This window comes from Bactrocera oleae, chromosome 2 (genome assembly GCF_042242935.1).
Source record: "Bactrocera oleae isolate idBacOlea1 chromosome 2, idBacOlea1, whole genome shotgun sequence".
NCBI classification, from domain to species: Eukaryota; Metazoa; Arthropoda; class Insecta; order Diptera; family Tephritidae; genus Bactrocera; species Bactrocera oleae.
This window is the reverse complement of record NC_091536.1, coordinates 22,927,217-22,948,242: the sequence shown is the minus strand read 5'-3', so window position 1 is coordinate 22,948,242 and position 21,026 is coordinate 22,927,217. Positions and strand designations below refer to the sequence as shown.

The 21,026-nt window shown below is 33.6% G+C and overlaps 1 protein-coding gene across 1 annotated transcript; it reads right to left on the bottom strand.

Annotated features, from left to right (window-relative positions):
* Nucleotides 1-642: 642 nt before the first annotated feature.
* Dh44 (diuretic hormone 44) lies at nt 643-15,356 on the bottom strand. Its single transcript, XM_014238453.3, has 4 exons — nt 14,799-15,356; nt 7,425-7,566; nt 4,709-4,831; nt 643-3,500 (listed from the first exon to the last, which is right to left on the bottom strand). Exons 2-4 carry the CDS (start codon nt 7,560-7,562, stop codon nt 2,847-2,849), a joined length of 915 nt encoding a protein of 304 aa, XP_014093928.3. The 5' UTR covers nt 7,563-7,566; nt 14,799-15,356; the 3' UTR covers nt 643-2,846.
* Nucleotides 15,357-21,026: the final 5,670 nt, after the last annotated feature.

The window sequence follows — 21,026 nt, the reverse complement described above, 5'->3', positions numbered from 1 at the left end:
GAAAAATTTGAAGTTCCGAAAGCTAAAATACAGAGTGGCTCAGGAATCGTGCTATAAAAGCAAACCGTATTATATTTTTTATTTTTATTATTGCATTACATATATATTTTTTTATTGTATAGCAAATTTTATTATATATAATTAATTATTTTTAAAAATTATGGACCGTTAATGCACTCCATGCTCAGAAACGCCTATGCGACACCTAATTAGATTCATCGCGGCCTGAAGGGTTGAAATCGGGAGCAATTATTGATTTAATGGATTGCTTCAATTCAGTCAGATTTGTGGGTTTGGTTTTGTACACCTGCCTATAAAAAAAAGTCTGGTGCAGTCAGGTCAGGTAACCTTGAGGGCCAGCGAAAAGTGGCGTTTCTTGGAGCTATGTGTGCAGTTGCTGCATCTTGCTGGAACCAAACGCTATTGAAAGGAATACGTGTTCGGCGCAGTTCTGGGTAAAAAACTCATTCAATACCTTTAAATAACGGTGCCCATTGACAGTTACTGTTACACCATTTTCTTCAAAGAAGTATGACCCGACAATACACCGTGATGAAAGTACACACCACACAGTGACTCGGGGTAAAGGGCCGTTTTGATTGTAAGGACTTTCCTCAGTTCAATAATCTTATTGTCGTAAAATTGGTTTGAACTTACTGTTCACTTCATGAGTCATTTTATTTTAATTTAAAATACATATTACATTTTATTTTTTCAATACTTTTCAATGCATGTATATCTGTATATGTAAGTAAGTAAGTAAGTAAGTAAGTATGTATTTATACGTGTATATATAATAAATAATTACAATTCACTTTATATGTATTCGTGGAGAACTGGAATATTTACAAGAGCTGGATCCGAAGTCACGCCAATTGCATTGACCTTACACTTTAAATTTTTGATAACTAATTTTTCTAAAATTTATATATCAACATTAAGGTAAATACATTTATATTTAACATAAAATTAACAATTTTTGTGATACTATTAGCAATAAAATAATTGTTGTTATTCTTCAGTTTGTATATACATGTATGTATGCATATAACTCTGCAGGTAGCATAGATTTCTAACAGTTAATAATACTTCGTTTTACATTCATACAATTCTCATTAGTTACTTATATACATTTGTATGGATATTTAAAATGTATAGTAAATACTTTTCTGAAATTCATTAAAATACTCGGTAAGTCATTCAAATCAAGCATATAACGCCATGGTATTTGAACTCAGAAATTTTAGATGTAATGGAGTCACATATAGCACAGCATATTTTTCCCGTATTTTGTATGAATTTTTTTATTAAATTAAATTTGCTTACTAATATTCGATAAAATAAAGTATACAATCTTACTTTGTAAAATATGTTTGTAAACTATAGCTTAAAGTTACGAGCTGCCTTGATCTAAATTCAATGTGTATTTCCTTTTTTGTGTATTTTGTATAGGATTTATTTAATTACTTTATAACAAACGTATTTAGTTTTCTTTAAAGCAGGTTTTGCCAAGGATAAGATAGCATGTTCATAAGCATTAAATATGTTATTCAAAAACGTTTCCGCCCGCGGAAGTTGTCGATTTGTAAATTTTGAAAGGCCAAAGAAAACAATTGTGTCTTAGATCTGTCATAATATTTTTTTAACGATAACATAAAAAACTTGATTAAGGGAATAGTACACAACAACATTAATGTGTGTTTTAAATATAGTATAATGGTACTGTGAAAGCTCTTAGAGATGATTACAATTTTGAGATTCTGATATACATACATAGTTAAACCCGACCTTTGCTCATCTGTGCTTTCATGATGATGTATTTTATTTTTGAACGTTAGAACAATTTGCAATTTGAAATGTTGATGTAATGAATGCTCACCCATTGTAATTATATTTTGTGTTGCGATTATGATTCCTGACATTCTTTGAGCTTTCTTATGACATAATTTCGCATTTTATGCTTAAACGCGCATGTACACACCTTCTTTGGTCATTTAAATAAACTACTGAATAAACGTTATTTATTTTGACGTAAAGTGCCTCATCCAGGAACTCGAAACCGTGTATAATTTAAGAATCTTCAGCATACTTAGAAACTTAACTTTACACAGCCCAATAAATGAATAATATTTGTACTGTATTTGTATTTATTCAGTATATTTGTTTAAAATAAAGGAATATATAATAATACAAGTATATAATTTCTTGTGGATGACAAAGGTTGTGCTATACATTCTAACTTCCTTAACTGTGAATAATTGCACTGAGTGACCTTTATTCAGACCATATCATTGACTTCTTTCCATGCGAGTGCCACTAACTTTTCCTCAAAACAGCAACATATTTTTATTACATTATTTTATAATAAATAAAATGACCGTGTTGCGCTTAAATTTTTATTTACCAACATGCGAATGGGTAGTTTATCCCTCGAAAGTAATATACGCGAGCCATTAAGTACATATTACATATAACATTTACATTAAATGCATTTCTAAAAACATTATATTTAACACTAAACACGATTTTATCATATTTAGTTCAATTACAATGTGACAACAACATTAAGTCACATAGAAATTACAACAGTTTTACTCAAATATTTATTTGAATATAAATACAAGTATATCATATATGCTATTAACTTAAGCATCTAAACTATTGAATATCTCCTAAGTACAAATAAGCAGAGCAAAGCTAACTGAATGAAAAGCTCTACCTTTTCAAACATGTAAGAGTTTATTTGGTTAATTGGTGTTAAAAGAAATGTGTTTGGACTAAATAGCTTCAAATCATGTTTGCGATGTTCATGAGTGTTTAGTTGTACTTGGAAGCGTGACTACAGCTTACTTTTTCATATTGTGGTGCTTCTTGGGCACTCCATAAAAGTATCGCATGTGGTAATCTGCGTTGTCATCATTTCGCTCCTTATCAGCGCCATTTGCTAGCACATTGTCTTCAAGTGTAGCCAAATGCACTTTGTCGGACACATTTTTGGCCAGCGTCCCTCCGTTAGTAAATGAATTGGCATTGGTACTGCTGCTATCGCCACCTGTGCCCTTGTCTTGAATTCGTCGATCCGAAGTCAATTCATTTCCCTTGGTGTTGTAAATATTTGTGTCACCTACTTCGGCACCATTTTCAAGTGCATCGATGTACCATGAAGTCGTCTGTCCATCCATGTCGCCTTTGCTTTCAGTTTGGCCCAGAACGGTATTGTATATGTGAGCGGGTTGTTGTAGGTAGTCATATATGGACACATCTGGTGTATACCCCAATTGATTAGTGTAATGTGGCTGCCACAAAGGTTGCAGTTGGAGTTGCGATTGCTGTTCATATTGGGGTGCGCGATACGTGTATATTTGCTGAGGATAAGGAATGTGCTTGAGGGAATATTCAAATTGTTGTTGTATTTGCAATGGGAGTTTGTAGCTGGAGTCACCATCATTGTTCAGCATACGTTTACCGACGTTCTTCAATATGGCACGATTCAATTCCACCTGTTGCAGTCATGGATGAAATTCATAAAAACGGTAAATAAATAGCAAATAAAATGAGTGAACTGTGCGCTCTGGGGAAATTTAAGTGCATTTCTAAATTTGATATAGCGGCTGGAGAAGCTGGGGATAGTGTTGATGAAAGGAGTGAGTAGCGGAATTTTTTTTCAATTTACAGTAAATTCTTCACTGTGATCTATATGGGCTAAATGTGTAATGAAAGTGTATCATGGTGGCGACTAAAAGTAACCACTTATCTATGGTATAGTAATAAGTATATATTAATAGTTTAACTAACTTTAGTATGGTCCGCGTTCCTAAGTAGTCACTCACTGTTGTCCCTTACAAACAACCCATATCTTTTAAGGGTGATGCACGTCGAGATGTCGTTTGTCAGATTTCGGTCTAAAATAAACTAGTTTCAGAATTTATAATTTGAAGATCATTTTGTAACAATACCGTAGAAACTTCATTAATAAATATTCTGATCTTTTCTTGACTACTTGTAGCTCTACTGGCCTAGTTATGGCATAGCATACTTCCTAAATAGATTGACGCTGTAATGCAAGTTACCTAACCATATGTGTATGTATGTAAATATGCTGATAGAATGACTAATTGACTGCTTGGCTCTTTATCTTATCTTCTACCCTCAACACGGCGATATTCACCTTTTCGCTTATGCCTTCTTTCACATAAAAGCAGAAGCATAATACATATATAAGAATTCTGCAGGATTTGCTTGAGTAGCTTCGGTATATGTCCATATGTATGTTAGCATGCAGTTGCAACAAAAAAAATCCGGTTATCTACCTCCTTTTTTCTTCTCAATGCAGATGTAGAATGACATTGACGATGAGTTAACAAATCAATTTATCATGCGACTCGTGTCGTGACGTGTGTCTGCTGTTGCGTAGAGCCATCTCTGGAGACGATTATACTCGTGTATGATATATTGAATACATGGCTAACGAAAACACTTTCATTCTGAAATATATCTATCTACAGTTAATTGATTTGTAAATTTGCAAACAGAAAATGCTATATTTAATCAACCCTTAAGCATATTTGTGAATAAATTATATTGAGAGGTTGATAATTGTCATTGCATAATTTTTATGGCAACATATAGAGAGCGCACAGTACGGGAGAAGTGTTTATAGTGATGTTGATAAGTTTGTTCATTCTTAGGTTCTTTCCATTTCGATTACCTGTCTTGTGTTCTCCTTCATTTGCCTTCGAGCAATCTCTAGTAACAAACGTTGCCGCAGCACATCCAACGGATTCACGATTGACAGTGAGGGTTTGTTACGCTTCTCCAGCGAGAAATCTTTCTGTAAATATAGAGAATAAATAAACCAATATTTCACTGATTTAATTAGTCGAAACGTTTACAGTAAAAACTTTAATTTTACTGCGCCAGTCCGCGTGACAGTGGATCCCCACCAACATTATAGTCAAATCGGCTTGAAGCTTATAGAAATTACCAATTAACGCTTTGGCTGTGTGTGTTTGTGTACGTACAGCTACAGATACTTTGTAATGAAGCAACAAAACATTTAAGAAATTTACAACTCTACATCCAAAAGTGTCTGAATTATATCGAAATAGTCCGAAAAACACGACATTTACACTAAGTATAGACGACTATATAAATGGATTATATTATATATATACTTGTATTTATTTATTTAACAGGAAGATAATTATATTACAATTTAAAGGCACTAGCAACGAAGGCTATAGGCCTCGGGTTATATATATTTATGTATGTATTTATCTCAAACAAATGGTCAAATTTGGAATATTATAAAGTATTTCTAATAAATTATTATTGTTGTTTTTTATTTTTTAAACGAAACCCCGTGTATTTTAAACTAGAACGAGACTGGTGTATTGCAGGCCTAAATATGATCAGATATGACAACTGACGTCTCATAGAACATTAATAAGTAAAACAATTACTAGTTGCTTAAACCGAAACGAAAGAGTCTGCTAACTAGTCGGCAACACTTTGGATAGGTACACGTGTACATGTATGTGGGCTAAACCTTTACCAAAATATAAATATATGTTTGTACTGTTATGAATGGATGTGATGAAGTTTCAGTTGCATAATGAAATAATCGAAATTGATAACGGATGTTTTTACAGTTACACAACTAAAGACAATTTCATTGTGCACAGCTACTACGCATTGATTTCATATTATAGGCGCGAGTATCTGGCACATTAAACAAAATGCACATGCATACATATGTCTATAAATGTGGCCTGGTCATGCAAAAATTCATACGAGCAGGCTGTCACCAACCAATATGTGGGCAGCTCAATCCCTCCCTCGTATTGATACAACTCTGTTATCATTGTTATGCTGTTTATGTCAGCATTGTGGCTGAAACTGCCGGTTTTGATGATGCCAGTTGTGCAACGCTGAACACAAAGTCGTTAAGCGTTACAGTAGATCTGGTCTGAATAATACCAGTCTGTTGCATTTTCCTACTTTTCGTACGAATTTTTTGTTTTTCTTAAAAATATTATATACATGTGCATTATACGAGTATGCGGTTCAGGTTGCTTATACGCACCACAGACCTTGAAGTATTTCAACTAGTGAAAACGCGTTGGCTTACAACGTCATCATAAACCAGCTGTATGTGTGTACCATATGTTTATCGAAATTTAGAATATGTACAATATGAATACAACACTACTCTTGTATAGAATTTGTTTAAACGCCTAATTTCAAGCCTAGCAGATCACTAAGTCAGATAAATGTAAAACAAGCTATTATAATTAATTGAGAGGCTACAGTTATTGAGAAACAAAAAAAATAATATCATAATTCTCTTCGACTAAAGAATAAATGTTTGGGCAGTGAAAATTAGCACAATCACGCACATAAACTTTTAGTTGACTTTCGAGTTTTATAAACATAAATAAGCCATATGTAGGGGGGTGGTGTTCTTCTTACTTCAATGTCGCACGTACAATCTGTGTATACATTTGTATCAGTGCAAATATAAAGAATATTACTGTGCATTTCCGCCATTATATCTGTGTGGACTGGACGCGCTGCTGCTTATTAAAAAGTTTGTGACTTATACGAGTACATGCTGAATAAACAGGAGTTGTGAGGTGAGCCCAGAATAAAAATTTTCAGATACTTGGGTTGTATGAATGTGTGTGGTATGAAAACAAATATCAATGGCATAAATGTATCGCATGGGAAGCTCATGATTATGCTGCTGATGCAGAAGAAAACAAGCGTAAATAAGGTTTATGCTTGGCTCATTTGGTGTTAACAATTAGCTGTCAAATAAAAGTTTGAACACACGAACGGAAGTGGAATGAGAAGATTGTGTTTTCAAAGCGAATTACTGGAAAAGTTCAACGGCAAGTTGGAATGCGAGCATTATACAAATAGTCTGCAATTTGTTTTAAATAAAAATCTACAAAGAGTTGGTCGAGCAGAAACGTTCTTAACGCCGAAAGCCGCTGTAATGCTATTGACGGAACCGTTATAGAACAATTGCTCGCCGTTTAATGAATTATTTATGTTGCCATGTACGATTTTCTTTATTACTTAAGTGTAAGTGAAATAATTGGTGTTAATTAAATAAACGTAATGCCAAGAGCTAAATAAAGCTAAATTTATGTCGCTCGAAACTTTCCCACTAAGGCAAGCGTGAGAATATCTATGAAGTCGCTATTACTTAAAATGTTAAACTTTTCGCACGCCTACAAGGTTTGTTCAAAAAGTATCGCGAATTTCGAATTTTCGCGACAGAACACCATTCGGATACCTTTACACGACACTAGAGTGTATAAACAATAATTGATATGTACTTCCCTCAAATACACCATTACAAGTACTTTTTTTGAACTGAAACTGACTTTGGAATTGTTCGAAAATATTTTACTTACCTGTATTGACTTGACGTCCGCGTAGTCGAGAGGGTAGCCGAGAATATTGCTGTGGTGGTTCCGTTGTTGAGCCGTGCACACGAGTCGCGCTGCGCAAATCAGAACTATGATGGGACAAAGTCTTGTAGTAGCTTTCATAGTTCTGTAAAAAAAAAAAATAATAAATAAAACTATTGACTTTTTGCAGTTTTATACATAAATATCTCTGGGAAACTTTTATGAATTTTTATAACATTTTCCGCAAATTTTATTTATTGCCGCATAAATCGTAGCGATGTAACTCTCGACTTGTCTCATATACTTGTATGTATGCTTCGGACCACAGAAATACATACATTAAAACTATATATAGACACCGCAGAACATTTGCTTGATGCGCTCATGAGGAAAGTTGGAGTGAGTGATTTGTGATGGCGTTATGAATGAAAACAGTGAGCAAAACTATTAAATACGTATGTAAGTGTATATATCTCCAGTTTTATCACTAGTTTTGTGACAACCCATCCCTTTTCGGCGCAATCGCCAGCTGGACATTGGCAAGAAATTCATAATTATCAACATGTACCTATGACGGTCATGGCGGCATCTGATGCAGCAATATTTAATTGTGCCTATACTAGCTTTTATTCGCTGTGTAATTTAATTTGCCATTTATTAGAAGCACTTTGCCTCTTTTATGTATGCTAAACGCGTTACGTTTAACTGAAAAGCGTCATAGGTCGAAATGAAATCAATCCAGTTAGCGGTAAACGTTCAACAGTAGTTTAACTGTAATAATCATCTCGATTTGTACTAATGTTATTATATTTGTTTGGATCGACTAAAAATTCCTTTATATATATTTTATCAAAGTTAAATCGTTTCTGAAAAAAAAAAAATTTACCGCTGAAAGACCAAATGATTATTTAAACTCTTGGCTTCTCAATTACTTACTGCTATTAAAATAATTTTACGAAATGACTATCTCAAAACATTTAAGGTAACAGTTATTGCAATCCAACTTTATTCATGAACAATTTGTTGAATTAGCCTGAAATGATGGCTGTAAATTGTAGAGTTACATTATTTGCCACCCTTTATTCGGTGTGTAAATATTCCGAATGGCAAAGCTCCACTTCCCATACTTCGAATTTGAGGTATACAGCTGCATCACCGTTCATTAACGCTGAACATTAACTCAACATCATATGCTCCATCAGTCAAGCAATCAGAACGCCATTCTATAAGTATTTGTTTGAATGAATTTGAAAGCTTTGATCGTGTGCCTCAATAAAACGCCGTCGAATTATTTGTGGTTACATATAAAAAGCGCTTATGAATGCATCTATTTACTATACATATACATATATGTACATATGTATAATACTTTAAAGTTGTGCGTGCATATGCATGAGTGCAAATGAGCTCAGTGTGTGCAGCCCGACAATTGCCATTGATGCATTTCGTGCTGTCATTGCCATGCATGAATTCTCACTCGTTCGTCTATTCAAGAAGCAATCGCCAACACACATGAGCGCCCCGTGAGTGCATGTGTTGTTTTTATTTATTCAAACATCACATATACATATGTACGTACAAACAACAAATAAATACATAAATAAGCACTTACACATAGTCCATAAATTTCCAATAAAGCGCTGACATGTCTATATCACTTTGTTATGGACCAGCTGAGCTTCCGAATTTCGTGATATCAGTTATTGGCACAACAACAAACATTGTTATATGCCGTTAGTTTTTACCCATTTACACACGATTTACATTTTTTTTACGTGCATACATTGTGTACATGTATATGCAAACAATCGGTGATGGCTTAATTAATTGATTTATACTTTGAAACTATGTATAACCAAGAGCAATTTATTTTAAATTGCTAATAATTAATCTTTTTTGTGAAATATATGATACATAGTATATGTATACATATGTATGTATGCAAAACCATCAACGAATTGTGTCACGTGATTGCTGTAATGCTCCCATTTTAAAGCATACAATATATATGTAAGTACATACAACAAGTAGACTGCCCTCACAAATACTTCATCATATTTTCAATACAGTTTTAACCAATTATATTCAACTAAACACCAAATAACGGTAATTTATTTATATATAATTCGGATATATTCCGGATATTCCTGCATTAGTTTGCACATCAGTTGGTTGAAATTTTTAGGATATTTTAATTTGAAATTGTTAAAGTAATTCTCAGAGTAAATAGCGTGCATAGTCTTTATGCAAACTCGGTAGATGCCAAAGTACAAAAATGTTGTGTAACAAGTTCTTCCATACAAATATCTGCATACATATGTATGTGTGTACTGCTTGAGCGTACTCAATGTCAGAATTGCTTTGGAAAATTTAAACAATTTCCGAACTGAAATACGCTTAGTAATCCAAATTTAGGAAATTGTACGGATCTGATATACGACAAGTTTATCACAAATTTTAAATAAGTATCGTAGAAGAGATATGTATGTATAATAGCGAAAATATAATATACGGAAGAATAAGAAAATAATTGAACAGAGGACTCTCGCCAGTGAGCGTCAAAGCGTGCAAAACTACCTCTACATACGAGTATACGACCATTCAAAATGCATCATGGGGAATTCTATTGGATATTCCTCCTGATAATGGAAACACATGCGATCCTAGAGGGTCATACCACACGTTTGTCGTAAGCTGAATGTTACATTAATATTTTTAGGCAGCGAGTAGCGGTTTCTGACCTGAATATTCATTGTTAAAAAATGTAGTTTTGAACCCGACTGTTTAGGCTATTATATAATATATAGGTCACTTTAATTAGAATGTCATGCCAAGCTGTACATTTGAATATTCCAATGTGATTATTTGAGTGTGGTAACATATTCTTAAACGGGATTTAAAGTTGTTAAACTTAGGCGCTGTGAAGCACTTTCACAAGTCTTTTTGGAATGGTATAATAAGAAGCAAAGGAATAAGTGTCTGATTCTAGATATACTACTCCCACAAGCTGCTATCGACAAATTGATTATACCATATGTGCACCCAATGCCTTCAAAATAAAAAACTTAAAAATAAATTGACGAAGTATGATCTCTAGGAATATATGTATGTATTATTATAACAAATCCATCAACACTAACAAATAAACTAAAAGTGACAGTAACAGATCAAAGGGTAATAACATTATGTTTAACTATATGAGAATTATAATTCGAATAAATCAAATCGAAAGTTTCAGCTACTTTATATTACCTCCGCCCGAATTATATTATAATTAAATCTGCGATAAATCGACAATTCTTCTATCTTGCTTAAAATTATAAGGTTTTGGAAGTTGGCGAACGCAATTTGCGTCAAATTGACATGACAGTGCAAGATAATGTCCTTTGCTGTCCTTTCATACTTTTCACATACTTCATTTGTAGACGAAATTCGCCTAATTTATTGTCTCTTTATCTCCTATCTCATTATGCCAACTTTTTTTGTTTTACTTGTTTTTTTATAAAATATATGCATAGTACATGAGAATGAAAGTCTGTATGTATATGCACGAGAATATCTATCTACACATTTAGGAAGTAAACATACATATGTACAGATATATAACACATACTCGTACGTCTTATATAAGGCATGTTTCTACACGCAAATATATTTGATTTGTATTATTTGATGAACAAATCTGGCCTCAATCGATTATATCGCTATTTATTATGAATTCATTTTTCTTTCCTTTTTCAGCGCAAAAGGATAAGTACTATATGTATGTATAAATGTTCGTTTAAATCTTATCTGAAAATCTTTCTACACGTTGTGTGACTATTACATTTGTTTGCAAACCAAAAAGCCCATTTCGATGTAACTCATATGTATGTCTGTATGTATATCATTGCACTATTCGACTATGTTGAAGGAACACGTGTAGGTGTAGACTTTAGCGTTGCCTTTCTCCTTCAAGAACAGGTAAAAAATTGTTTGCTATTTGTCAGTTTTGAGTGCGCCTGTGGCTAATATGTAAGTGGTTTTTATTTTCGTTCTTGGATATTTGCTGGATAAATCCAAAGTATACTTCAGCAATTTTTTCGTTTACATTAACAGTAACATACATATGTATGTATTTTAAAGAATGAAAGCAGAAATTATTTCTAATATAAGTTATCACAGCTCAGTTTTATATAATGTTTTTATATTGTACTTTGCATTAGTATTATGAGGGCATGTTCGTAAAAATTACTCACGTATGGAAAAAATCTCTGCTACTTAAAGGAGCTTTTTCTAAACATACGTAAATTGGCGAGTCAATTACTTGGTGATTTTAGTTTTATTCCTCTATCTTAATTTTAGTTTTTTCGCTTATTTCAATTCAAATTGTAGCACAATAATTTAACCCAAAAAACATCAATAAAAAATAAAATGTAATTATTGCATTTCATTTGAAGTTAGCTTAAAAGAAATTTATTTCGAATTCAACAAAATACTTCAAAGTGCATTCATCACACATATACACAGGCATAGAGATAAAATCTGATCTCGGCGGAAGCTAAAATCACATCTGATTGTCTTTAACAAACGATTACAAAAGTAAATGTTTTTCCCCATGGGAAACCTTCCCACTTGAAGGCAAGAAAGCCGGATAGATCATCGACGGCTTACATTAAAAAGCATGCGATTTTTTATAAATGCAAATCCAAGTTTTTGGGTGAGTGAGCGTTTATATCCATATTTGTGGCAGATTTAATATTTGGGCACAGACAAGAAACGAAACGACGAACGTAACGCATTGATGCTGATTAATTCCTATTAATAGATTTGTAAGCTTATTTACTATTCTTAGGATATTGATTTTTTAGCATTTAAGGCAATATTTGTTCTTTTATCTAGGAGTAACCGCCATACAAATTGTGCTGAATCTACAAATGAGTTTTGTTTTCATTAAAAATTAATTTATGTTTCAATTAGAGTATATTCGTTTAGATAAAAGATGTTATTTTTGCATAAGCATAGATGGCTAGTACATGTGGTTAACAATTAATTGTGCTCATAGGGATTTGGAGAAGGTTCACGAAGATAAAAATTAGAAAAGAGGGAAATGGAAAAAAAAACTATGTTGTTTACTTGTAATATACACTTTTTTCAACAAATGTCGTGGGTAAATTTAAAATATTTACATAAAATATTTTTATATATGAATGTATGTAATTAATAAAGGTACAAACGTACATACGTATACAAAGTAGTTATCTACACATTTCTCCAGACATAATAGTGTATAGTTGGGCATCATGTCGCAAATTTTAATTTCAATAATTTTTATTGAGTAGTTCCTACGCAATTTTCCCTATTCCCAACCTTTTTATTTTATGTACTCTAGATACAAAAATATGCAGCAAATTACTTATTGTATGACAAAAAACACATTGCACAGAAAAGAACTTGCAGTTATTTTCTAGTGGTACAAATAAATTCCTTGATTTTTTATTTTCCTCTCGCTACATTTATGCTCTATGTATTTTTTAATTTAATGTAGCCAATTCTTGTTAGTCATTGAATTGCGTAGTGCGGCAGGAGCAAATGGAACAGCGCTGTCTCAACTTGGTTGGCGCACTTCCGCCTGTCTTTCAAATACTTCTCATTCATTTGTTGTATATATGTGTGTATGTAATTAATATAAGTATATATATAGTTATATATACATTTCACCAGACATAACAGTGTCTAGTAGGCATCATCTCGCAATTTGCCTTACAAATTCACATACAAGTATCATTTTCGAAGTTTGCATGTAACAGCTACGCTTTCACCGATATCATCGTTATGCAGCACTTAAGTGCTGCACTTATCACTTGACATTAATGGATTCCGAAAATGATTTAATTTAAGAAATTATTTATAGTATTTGAAAAGCAGCCAATAGACATTTTCTCTGCATTCGTCAACCGTATCATTACTATAAATGGCAAGACTTATCGTGAAGCCAATCTTGTTTGCTTAGTCACTTCTCCTTTACTAAGCCTAAGAAATTATGAGATGGTATTACCAATATCAAGAAGGCAATACTTCTTTTATTTCTAAGGATTCAATTGCTTAATAGCAAAGTAGTAATAAATTTAATATTGTTGTTGTAATATTGAAATAATATAATACTTTGTTTCAAGGATTGATGTATTTGGTTCAAAGTAAAGCGTAATGTATAAATACTTTAACTTATAGATAACATTAGCTCTCACACCAACCGAGTGTATTAAAGCCCCGCGAACATCGTAACGATGCAATCTAAACCTTTGGCAAAATGTTTGCTTTCAATTTTGCTGTAAAATGCCGCTGTTTGAAATATAATACCGCGTGTAACGGTAAAGTTTTCCAAGAGCTTTTAGTCATGTTGTAGAAAAAATTATAATGGAGTGATCTCTATATCAATTTTTACTCCACGCTTGACATTATTTTGAAAGTAGGATAAAGGCAGAGGTATTCCATTACTTCCATAGGGCATTTGTACTTTTAACGGTCTATCACACGGCAAGCAACAAACTGTGTGAATTGACTGAATCACAAATTAGAGTTTATCAAGAATTCGGCAACTAAAATGCAACTGACTAAGTTTCGTTTTAAAGATTTTCAAAATAAATTATTTAATTTTGGTGATAAGCAAAAACCAAAGGTGTAAATGAGTTGACCTCATGCTTTAATGAAAGAATGAATATTTTTTCCTGGTTCTGTCTAGTTTTGAATTGGTACTACTCCTCCAACTACATTCCATCAACTGGAAAGTAGTTTTTCTTAACGAAATAAATAAAAAATAAATATATATTGAAATTTTGGTGGACCATGTAGTCGCTTTCACATAATATATACTCGTATTATACATGGATTACTATCCATAATATCTGTGAGAGCGTAAGGCAAAAGCAAAAGCAGACAGTTGTAATTATAAGCGCCAGTGTGTGTGCTTCATGAGTCTGTGTCAGTCAGTGTGTTTGTTAGTCAAATTTTAGATTTTTAATTTAATAAAAGCATTTACATAGAACGTAAAAGGACTTGTGTGCCTATGCACGACGTTTCGAAAGTCGTCGAGTATCCAAGAACGAAACGAAGCGTTAAATTGGGTTTCCTTATTAATCGTTCATTAAATGAGATTCAATTCATTATGTACTTTGTCAAATATTTAACGCTGTGTGACCTTTTAACATTATTACTTATGAAATAATTTAGGCAAATCAGCAAATACATACATAAACTATGGTCGCAAATGCTTGCAATAACATTCACATACCTTTACATGGAGAGACTAATAATTTATCAATTCAGTCAAAAGGCTTCAAGAACTCGCAAAGTCTTTAAGAATAAGCAATTATGTCCGACGCTTTAAAGTATACCTACCGTGTTTCGTTGCTGCTGCTGTTAATCCAAAAAGTAAACTATTTTTTCAAGAAATGTAGCGATTGTAAGCAAGCAGTAGTTACTAAGTGAATTCCACTTGTCAACACAAACGTTATTTCGTTAAGCACAGTTAGAATATTAATTCAAGTAATTTGTTGTAGACAAGCGAAATGGCGTGTTGCAATTACAAATTTCACAGCGATGCTAACCAATAACTTATATGTTATTATTTTTTTTTAGATTTTTTTTTTTTGAAATTTAATAAATCGCACAGCTCACTGATATGCGTTGAACGTGGCTAGAAATTCACACACGCGCGCGGCTAATTGAAGCTAACGGGACACGTTCCCAATCAAATTAAATTTTAAACGCCCAGTGTTTGAGGATTAAAGAATACTTCTGCCTGCCGAATTTACCACCAAAATGTTCATACACTTACAGGATTACACGGCACGTTGAGTATTTACGTTACTTTTTTTCCGTTGCGTTCGAAACTGATTCTGGCGAAATGCTGCTGTTTGCAGCGACTAAAGCAACAGGCTGACGACGAGTGAGCAACTCAGGATGAATTGCGGACTGTTGCTGGTTTTTATATTCCATGAAGTGTGCAGTAACAGCGGCAGAATTAATGGGCGAATTGTTCGGAAGTATGGAATCGTGTCGCATCGTTTCGGTTTGTTGTTCGTTAGCCGTTGCGCGGGTTCGGGAGTGGTGCGGCAGGCAATGTTCTGTTGTCTTGCCGCGGCTTTTGCCATGAGCATGCGTACATTCAAACCATCCTGTTCACTAACATTCATTAACCAACATGCTTGGGTTATGAATTGGTAACTACAGCAGACTGTTGCATGCAACAGTGGCCCAACGCAGTGGAATTCCAATTTGAAAAACTGTGCACGGATATTTTTTAATAGCTTGATAGTAGAAACGAATAAGAAGAATGCGTTTTGTGGCGAAATAACGGTAATAACGTATAGGTGACATAAACAGTAGTGCGGGTGCGCACAACAAATTAATTTGGTTTTGTTGTAACGAGTGGGCGGTCAAATGAGCTGAAATAAGAGACTTAAAAAGTAGTAAAAGCAATTAACACCAGCTTCTGTTCGTTTTTTTATAATTTCATTTTGAATTATCTCTGAGCGATTAAATCGATGTCACATAGAAGTAATGACATCAAAATATTGATCTACCGTCGCAAAGTGACATTTTCGATTATCCACCACACATTCATATGCGTGTTTGTAAACTTATGCAAGCGTATTTTGTTAAATTTATTATTAAAACCTTTAATTTGTGCGCATTTCGCAACACAAACCAATAATGGAAATATTCATCAGTGACTCTATGCGCTTAACTTTCAATTTTCACGCACAATTAACCTTTCCCATCTCGAGCTCGGTCGTGATGTACATTGATAATGCAATGTTACGCATACGCCCTGTCGCCCCAGACTAACGAAAATCGCCAATACTGCGGCGAGTTTTTAATTACTGTGCTGTCAGCAAGCATTTCGTCATTTCTCTTCGTATACTTTAACGCTTCATCAGAGAGCAATTCCTGTTTTATGGCATCTGCGACATTAATAACGGGGCTGTCAAAATTGCTACTGTAATTGGTTAAAGATTCGCTATCGCCCATGATGACAGCGAACGCACACACTCCAAAAAGCTGCATATGCTATTAAATTCTTTACGCCTTTTGAATTTCGTTACAATAATGACTTGATTATAAAATTTGTACCATAATAATGTTTTTACGCCCACTGTGTACAAAATTTATGATTTTAGGTACTTTACGCTTGCAGATAGTTTCTTTTGAATGAATTTGTCCATAAAATACTCGTAATTTTGATTAATTTTAACAAAATATTATGGCAACCAAACAGAACAGTAATGCCAACTTAAAGTTCAATACCTCTAAAAAAACACCCTTTATAAAAACAGACAAATAGTTAAAAGATATTGTTGAGCGGCTTCGGCTTTCGGCAGCTGATTTAAACTCTGCTTTCTAACAATCGGTAACGGAATTTGACCGTAAGATATATTTATTCAAGGTCGCTTAAGTTTTTCGCACATCGGAACGGCTAATGGCTTTTTGCAGAAGCCTTTTCATGCCGAAAATACACCTCTGCGGGCCGAGTGGGAGGCTAATGAATAAAATGTATGTCGCAGGCGTAGTACTTCTATGCGCGAATTTATAGAATTTAGTTTCTATTCTTACTAATAAAATAAATAAAATTCATATATGTTAATTAGAAGTGAAAGAAGAAGAAGTTGGAGATGTCACAAAACAATAACCCACATTGCGTATTATACAATACATTGCACAAGCCAGCCAGCTTAAACAGTCGAGCGTTTAGTTTGCCTGGTGGTGACCCAGACCATCTACAAAAGATATATTGCTAATAAATTAAGTGATCATTTTGATACACTTGTGTTTATGTTTCCGGTTACCTCAATAATAAGTAGATTTTACCTTAAAATCTGATATTTATACCAATCAATGTTTTTGTTCTTATTTATTATTATTCGTAATCTACCCCGCCGTGTTGGTTTTCATTAGAATATATATTGACGTTAAATTTCAAATCCACCTAAGTTTTTTGTTTACAAACGAGCTGCTATGAATTTTTGTTGTTTTCTATATACAAGTGCATACATACTTACTTATTAGAATTTATAGACCAACTTGACGCAGCTGAAAATTCATAATACAATGAAAGGAAACTTTTAGCTAAATAGTAATATCAACAGAAACTATTCCTTCCTCGGATATTGTGTTGGTTTATCTCAGCTAAATTCTTATATAATTCACGAGTAGAAAATATTGGAGGGGTCGATTGAACTAAACATAAAGGGCAGGCCAAGTGAACGTTATATACGGATCAACATGTCTATAGCAAAGGCAGATGGATGTGTGCGGATACTGCTCTTTATACTATTGTGCCATGGTTTGAGAAGGCCCTCTTGTATTAAGGCCGCGATATTAGACAGCATTTAATGGTGGAAGGCAAGAAGTCAAGAGTCAAAGGGAAGAAACACGATCTGGTTTAGGCGGTATGTTTAATCACTTCAATAGTAGAGTAGCGATGCCTCGTGAGGCTGATTCACCGAGCACTCTCAACGTGTGGCAACTGTATAAGGAGTGCTTAACCTCAATGTCAATTGCGAGGAAACTTATGTAGTTGCTTTAACATAGTAGACCAGCTAAGAATTGTCAGATTGGTACACTTGCAAGAAAGGCCTAGGTAGTAACGCGTGCGAGTTTCGCTGTCCACTTGTGGTTTTGGGTTTGAACGGCTGAGCCTCACGTAAGATTAGCTATTGCAAAGTCCTTCAATTTCAGAATTCGCGTTTTGCGAGCTATACAAGTATATGCATGCCATCACTGGGACATATTGTAATAGAATATCACTTCTTCAAAATTGTAGATTTACATGGCTAACGCAAAATATCAAAAAAGCGAAACCCTTTTTTTTTCTTTAGCGCAAAACTAAAATTTTTAGCGGGCGTTTGCGAAAAAAATTAACTTGGGAAATGACGGACACCCTAATATACATGCACGTAAGTAATTAAGACTTCTAAAATTTTGGAAATCCCCTTTTATCTACCATTAACTGAATTATCTCAGCGGTAAGGAAAATTTTATACACATAAATGAGTGCCACACTAAAATGTGCTGAGGGAGCTAGGCTGCTCTTATTTGCTGTAGCCAAGAGTTGCTATTTTTAACACAAGGAGCATGAAATATTGACAATTAATGACAGCAGTGATCTACAACGCTTCAAATGGCCTACATCCAGTCAAAACACCATGACCGGTGACACTAAATTAGGCTTATGTGCCAATCCCAGCGAAACCCCATATGGGAATTTTTCTCAAATGGCAGCCGATTTGTTTATGTACTAATACGCATACGAATAATTTCACATACATACTTGAACATAGCAAAACTCATACACGTGTATATGCAGCGGCATGTGGCATATTTGCCATTCATAAATTGATTGTTTTTGCCTTTTTCGTTATGAAATACACATATATCTATGCACATACATATGTAGCATAACGCTCCCTACAAGAATCATTACAGGCACATTTTTTATGTCAGTCATGACATACAGTTTACTTGTCTGCTGACCGTCAGTGTTGTTGAAAAGAGACACAGGGAGTACTCGTATATTAATATAACTACAACTAGTTTTAATTAAAAGTGTTTAACTTTTTAAAGAAGTCATTATGGACAATTTTCTGATTTGATGGATTTTTGGTCAGCAATGACTCAGAGAAAGGCGCGAGAGTAAGCAGTATAGGTATATAGTGAATCAATTCTGAATACCTATCTGATAAAGGGAGATGCAAACTCACACATATATGTTTGTTTACATAAATTTTTGCACAAGACCATTAAGAAAATGATAGAAGCTTTGTTCTGAGCGCTGATCAAATTTCTTCAACTCTGACGGTCAACTTACCGGTCAGAGGACTGTCACTGTTCTTGTAGGGCTCTTTTACATTTGTTTTTTTTTTTAGAGGGATTCATGTATTGGGTCTTCGCACAAAATATTGATGGTGGCATGGGAGAATTGACAAAATTTTGATTGATGAGTTCCTGCCTTTGTGATTCCGATGTAGGTGTTGGCAATAAAAAAGTGCTGTTGTCGTTTAACGACATTGTTGGTTTATTTGTACATATTGCAATGCGCGCTCACAAACGAAACTCCAACACATTAAACGAATTAGCATGGAAACTAACACATACACAATGTGCAACTCATAAGGCCTTTGCGTAAGAAAGGGATAAACGATCACACGTACACAAGAGTTTCGGTTAAAATTGTCAACTCCTATCAATTTAAATAAAAATTAACCAAAAAATAGTTTTATTTGAAACTTATTTAACCTACGTATGTATGTTATATTAACTCCTCTCTTTCATAAAAATGTATATTTTTAACATAAAACCCAAACGAGTTATTGCACAAAAGCATACAACACTTCTGGTTTATGGCTAGGGGGAACAGCTTGGTATTTCACTACTTCTCTAAACTCCTATGGAAATTAGTTGTGTCTCGTTTTGGCGTACACAAAATTTGCTTTTGAAAAACCTTAAACATTGACCGGCATTTAGCATGGTTATAATTATTATCGTTGATATTTGACAATTTTTTTGTTGATGATACTTTGTTTAACTTATTACGTTATATAAAATATATACAATAAAAGAAGTAAGACTTTTAAAAATTTCTCAATATATAATACTATTGATAATACAAATAATTGGTTCCGTATTTTTTTGGCTCACAACTGTGCTATACATACGTACATATATATGTATGTACACTAAAACAATGAAAACTGAGTATATTATTTTTTTTTACTATATTTAAAAGTATTTGCACAGTTGGTTTGCAATTCTTATCAAAATCTATCAATTGTTTGCATGTCTTGTTAACAAAAAACATCGTAAATGCTGCAGTTTCATTGATTGGAAAATCTGGTAATTTTCCACGTTTTGTCACACTCTTAACTTATTTGTGGAAACTTGTTAAACATTAAATGAAGTTAAAGATGTTTAAGTAAGGGCTATTGTTTTATGGATAAGAAATAGTGTCATAAAATCGGATAGATTTCGACGCGCACAGATCGAAGCTGGCGTTGCTACAGGTGCAACAAAAAATCTTATGCGTCAAAACCGGGGAGACTCTACATACTATATGTTACAAAGATTTTTAGAAATGGTCTCAATTTGCTCTTAGATAATTGTGTTTTAAAAATAAATATATACTCATGCACACATATTTAAAATAAGCACATTTTATATTAAATTTTAAATTTGTTACATATAAAATTTGGCATTGATTTTTTTTTAACTGAAAATAAGTGGGAATATAAAGAATTGAATATCATCCTACAGTACTGTCCAAAGCATCGAGTACTATCTCCGATACTTTAAAATGTGTACTAGCATCAAGTACATAGTAGTATTAGAATATCACTACGCACGACTTCACGGCAGTTGGATTGCAGTTATCGTGGTCACTATATTAAAAGCATTTCTAATTTTGCCGACGAAAATGCGCAGCTGTAGTGTTGACACTAATATATGAAATATAAATTTATTCAAAGCTCTAACAAATCTAATGTTATTTTCCCAACAGAAGCATAACATAGCATTGATATACCGTCATATATATGCCGCCTTCAAAATGTTCAAGAAGCTGGCTTCACG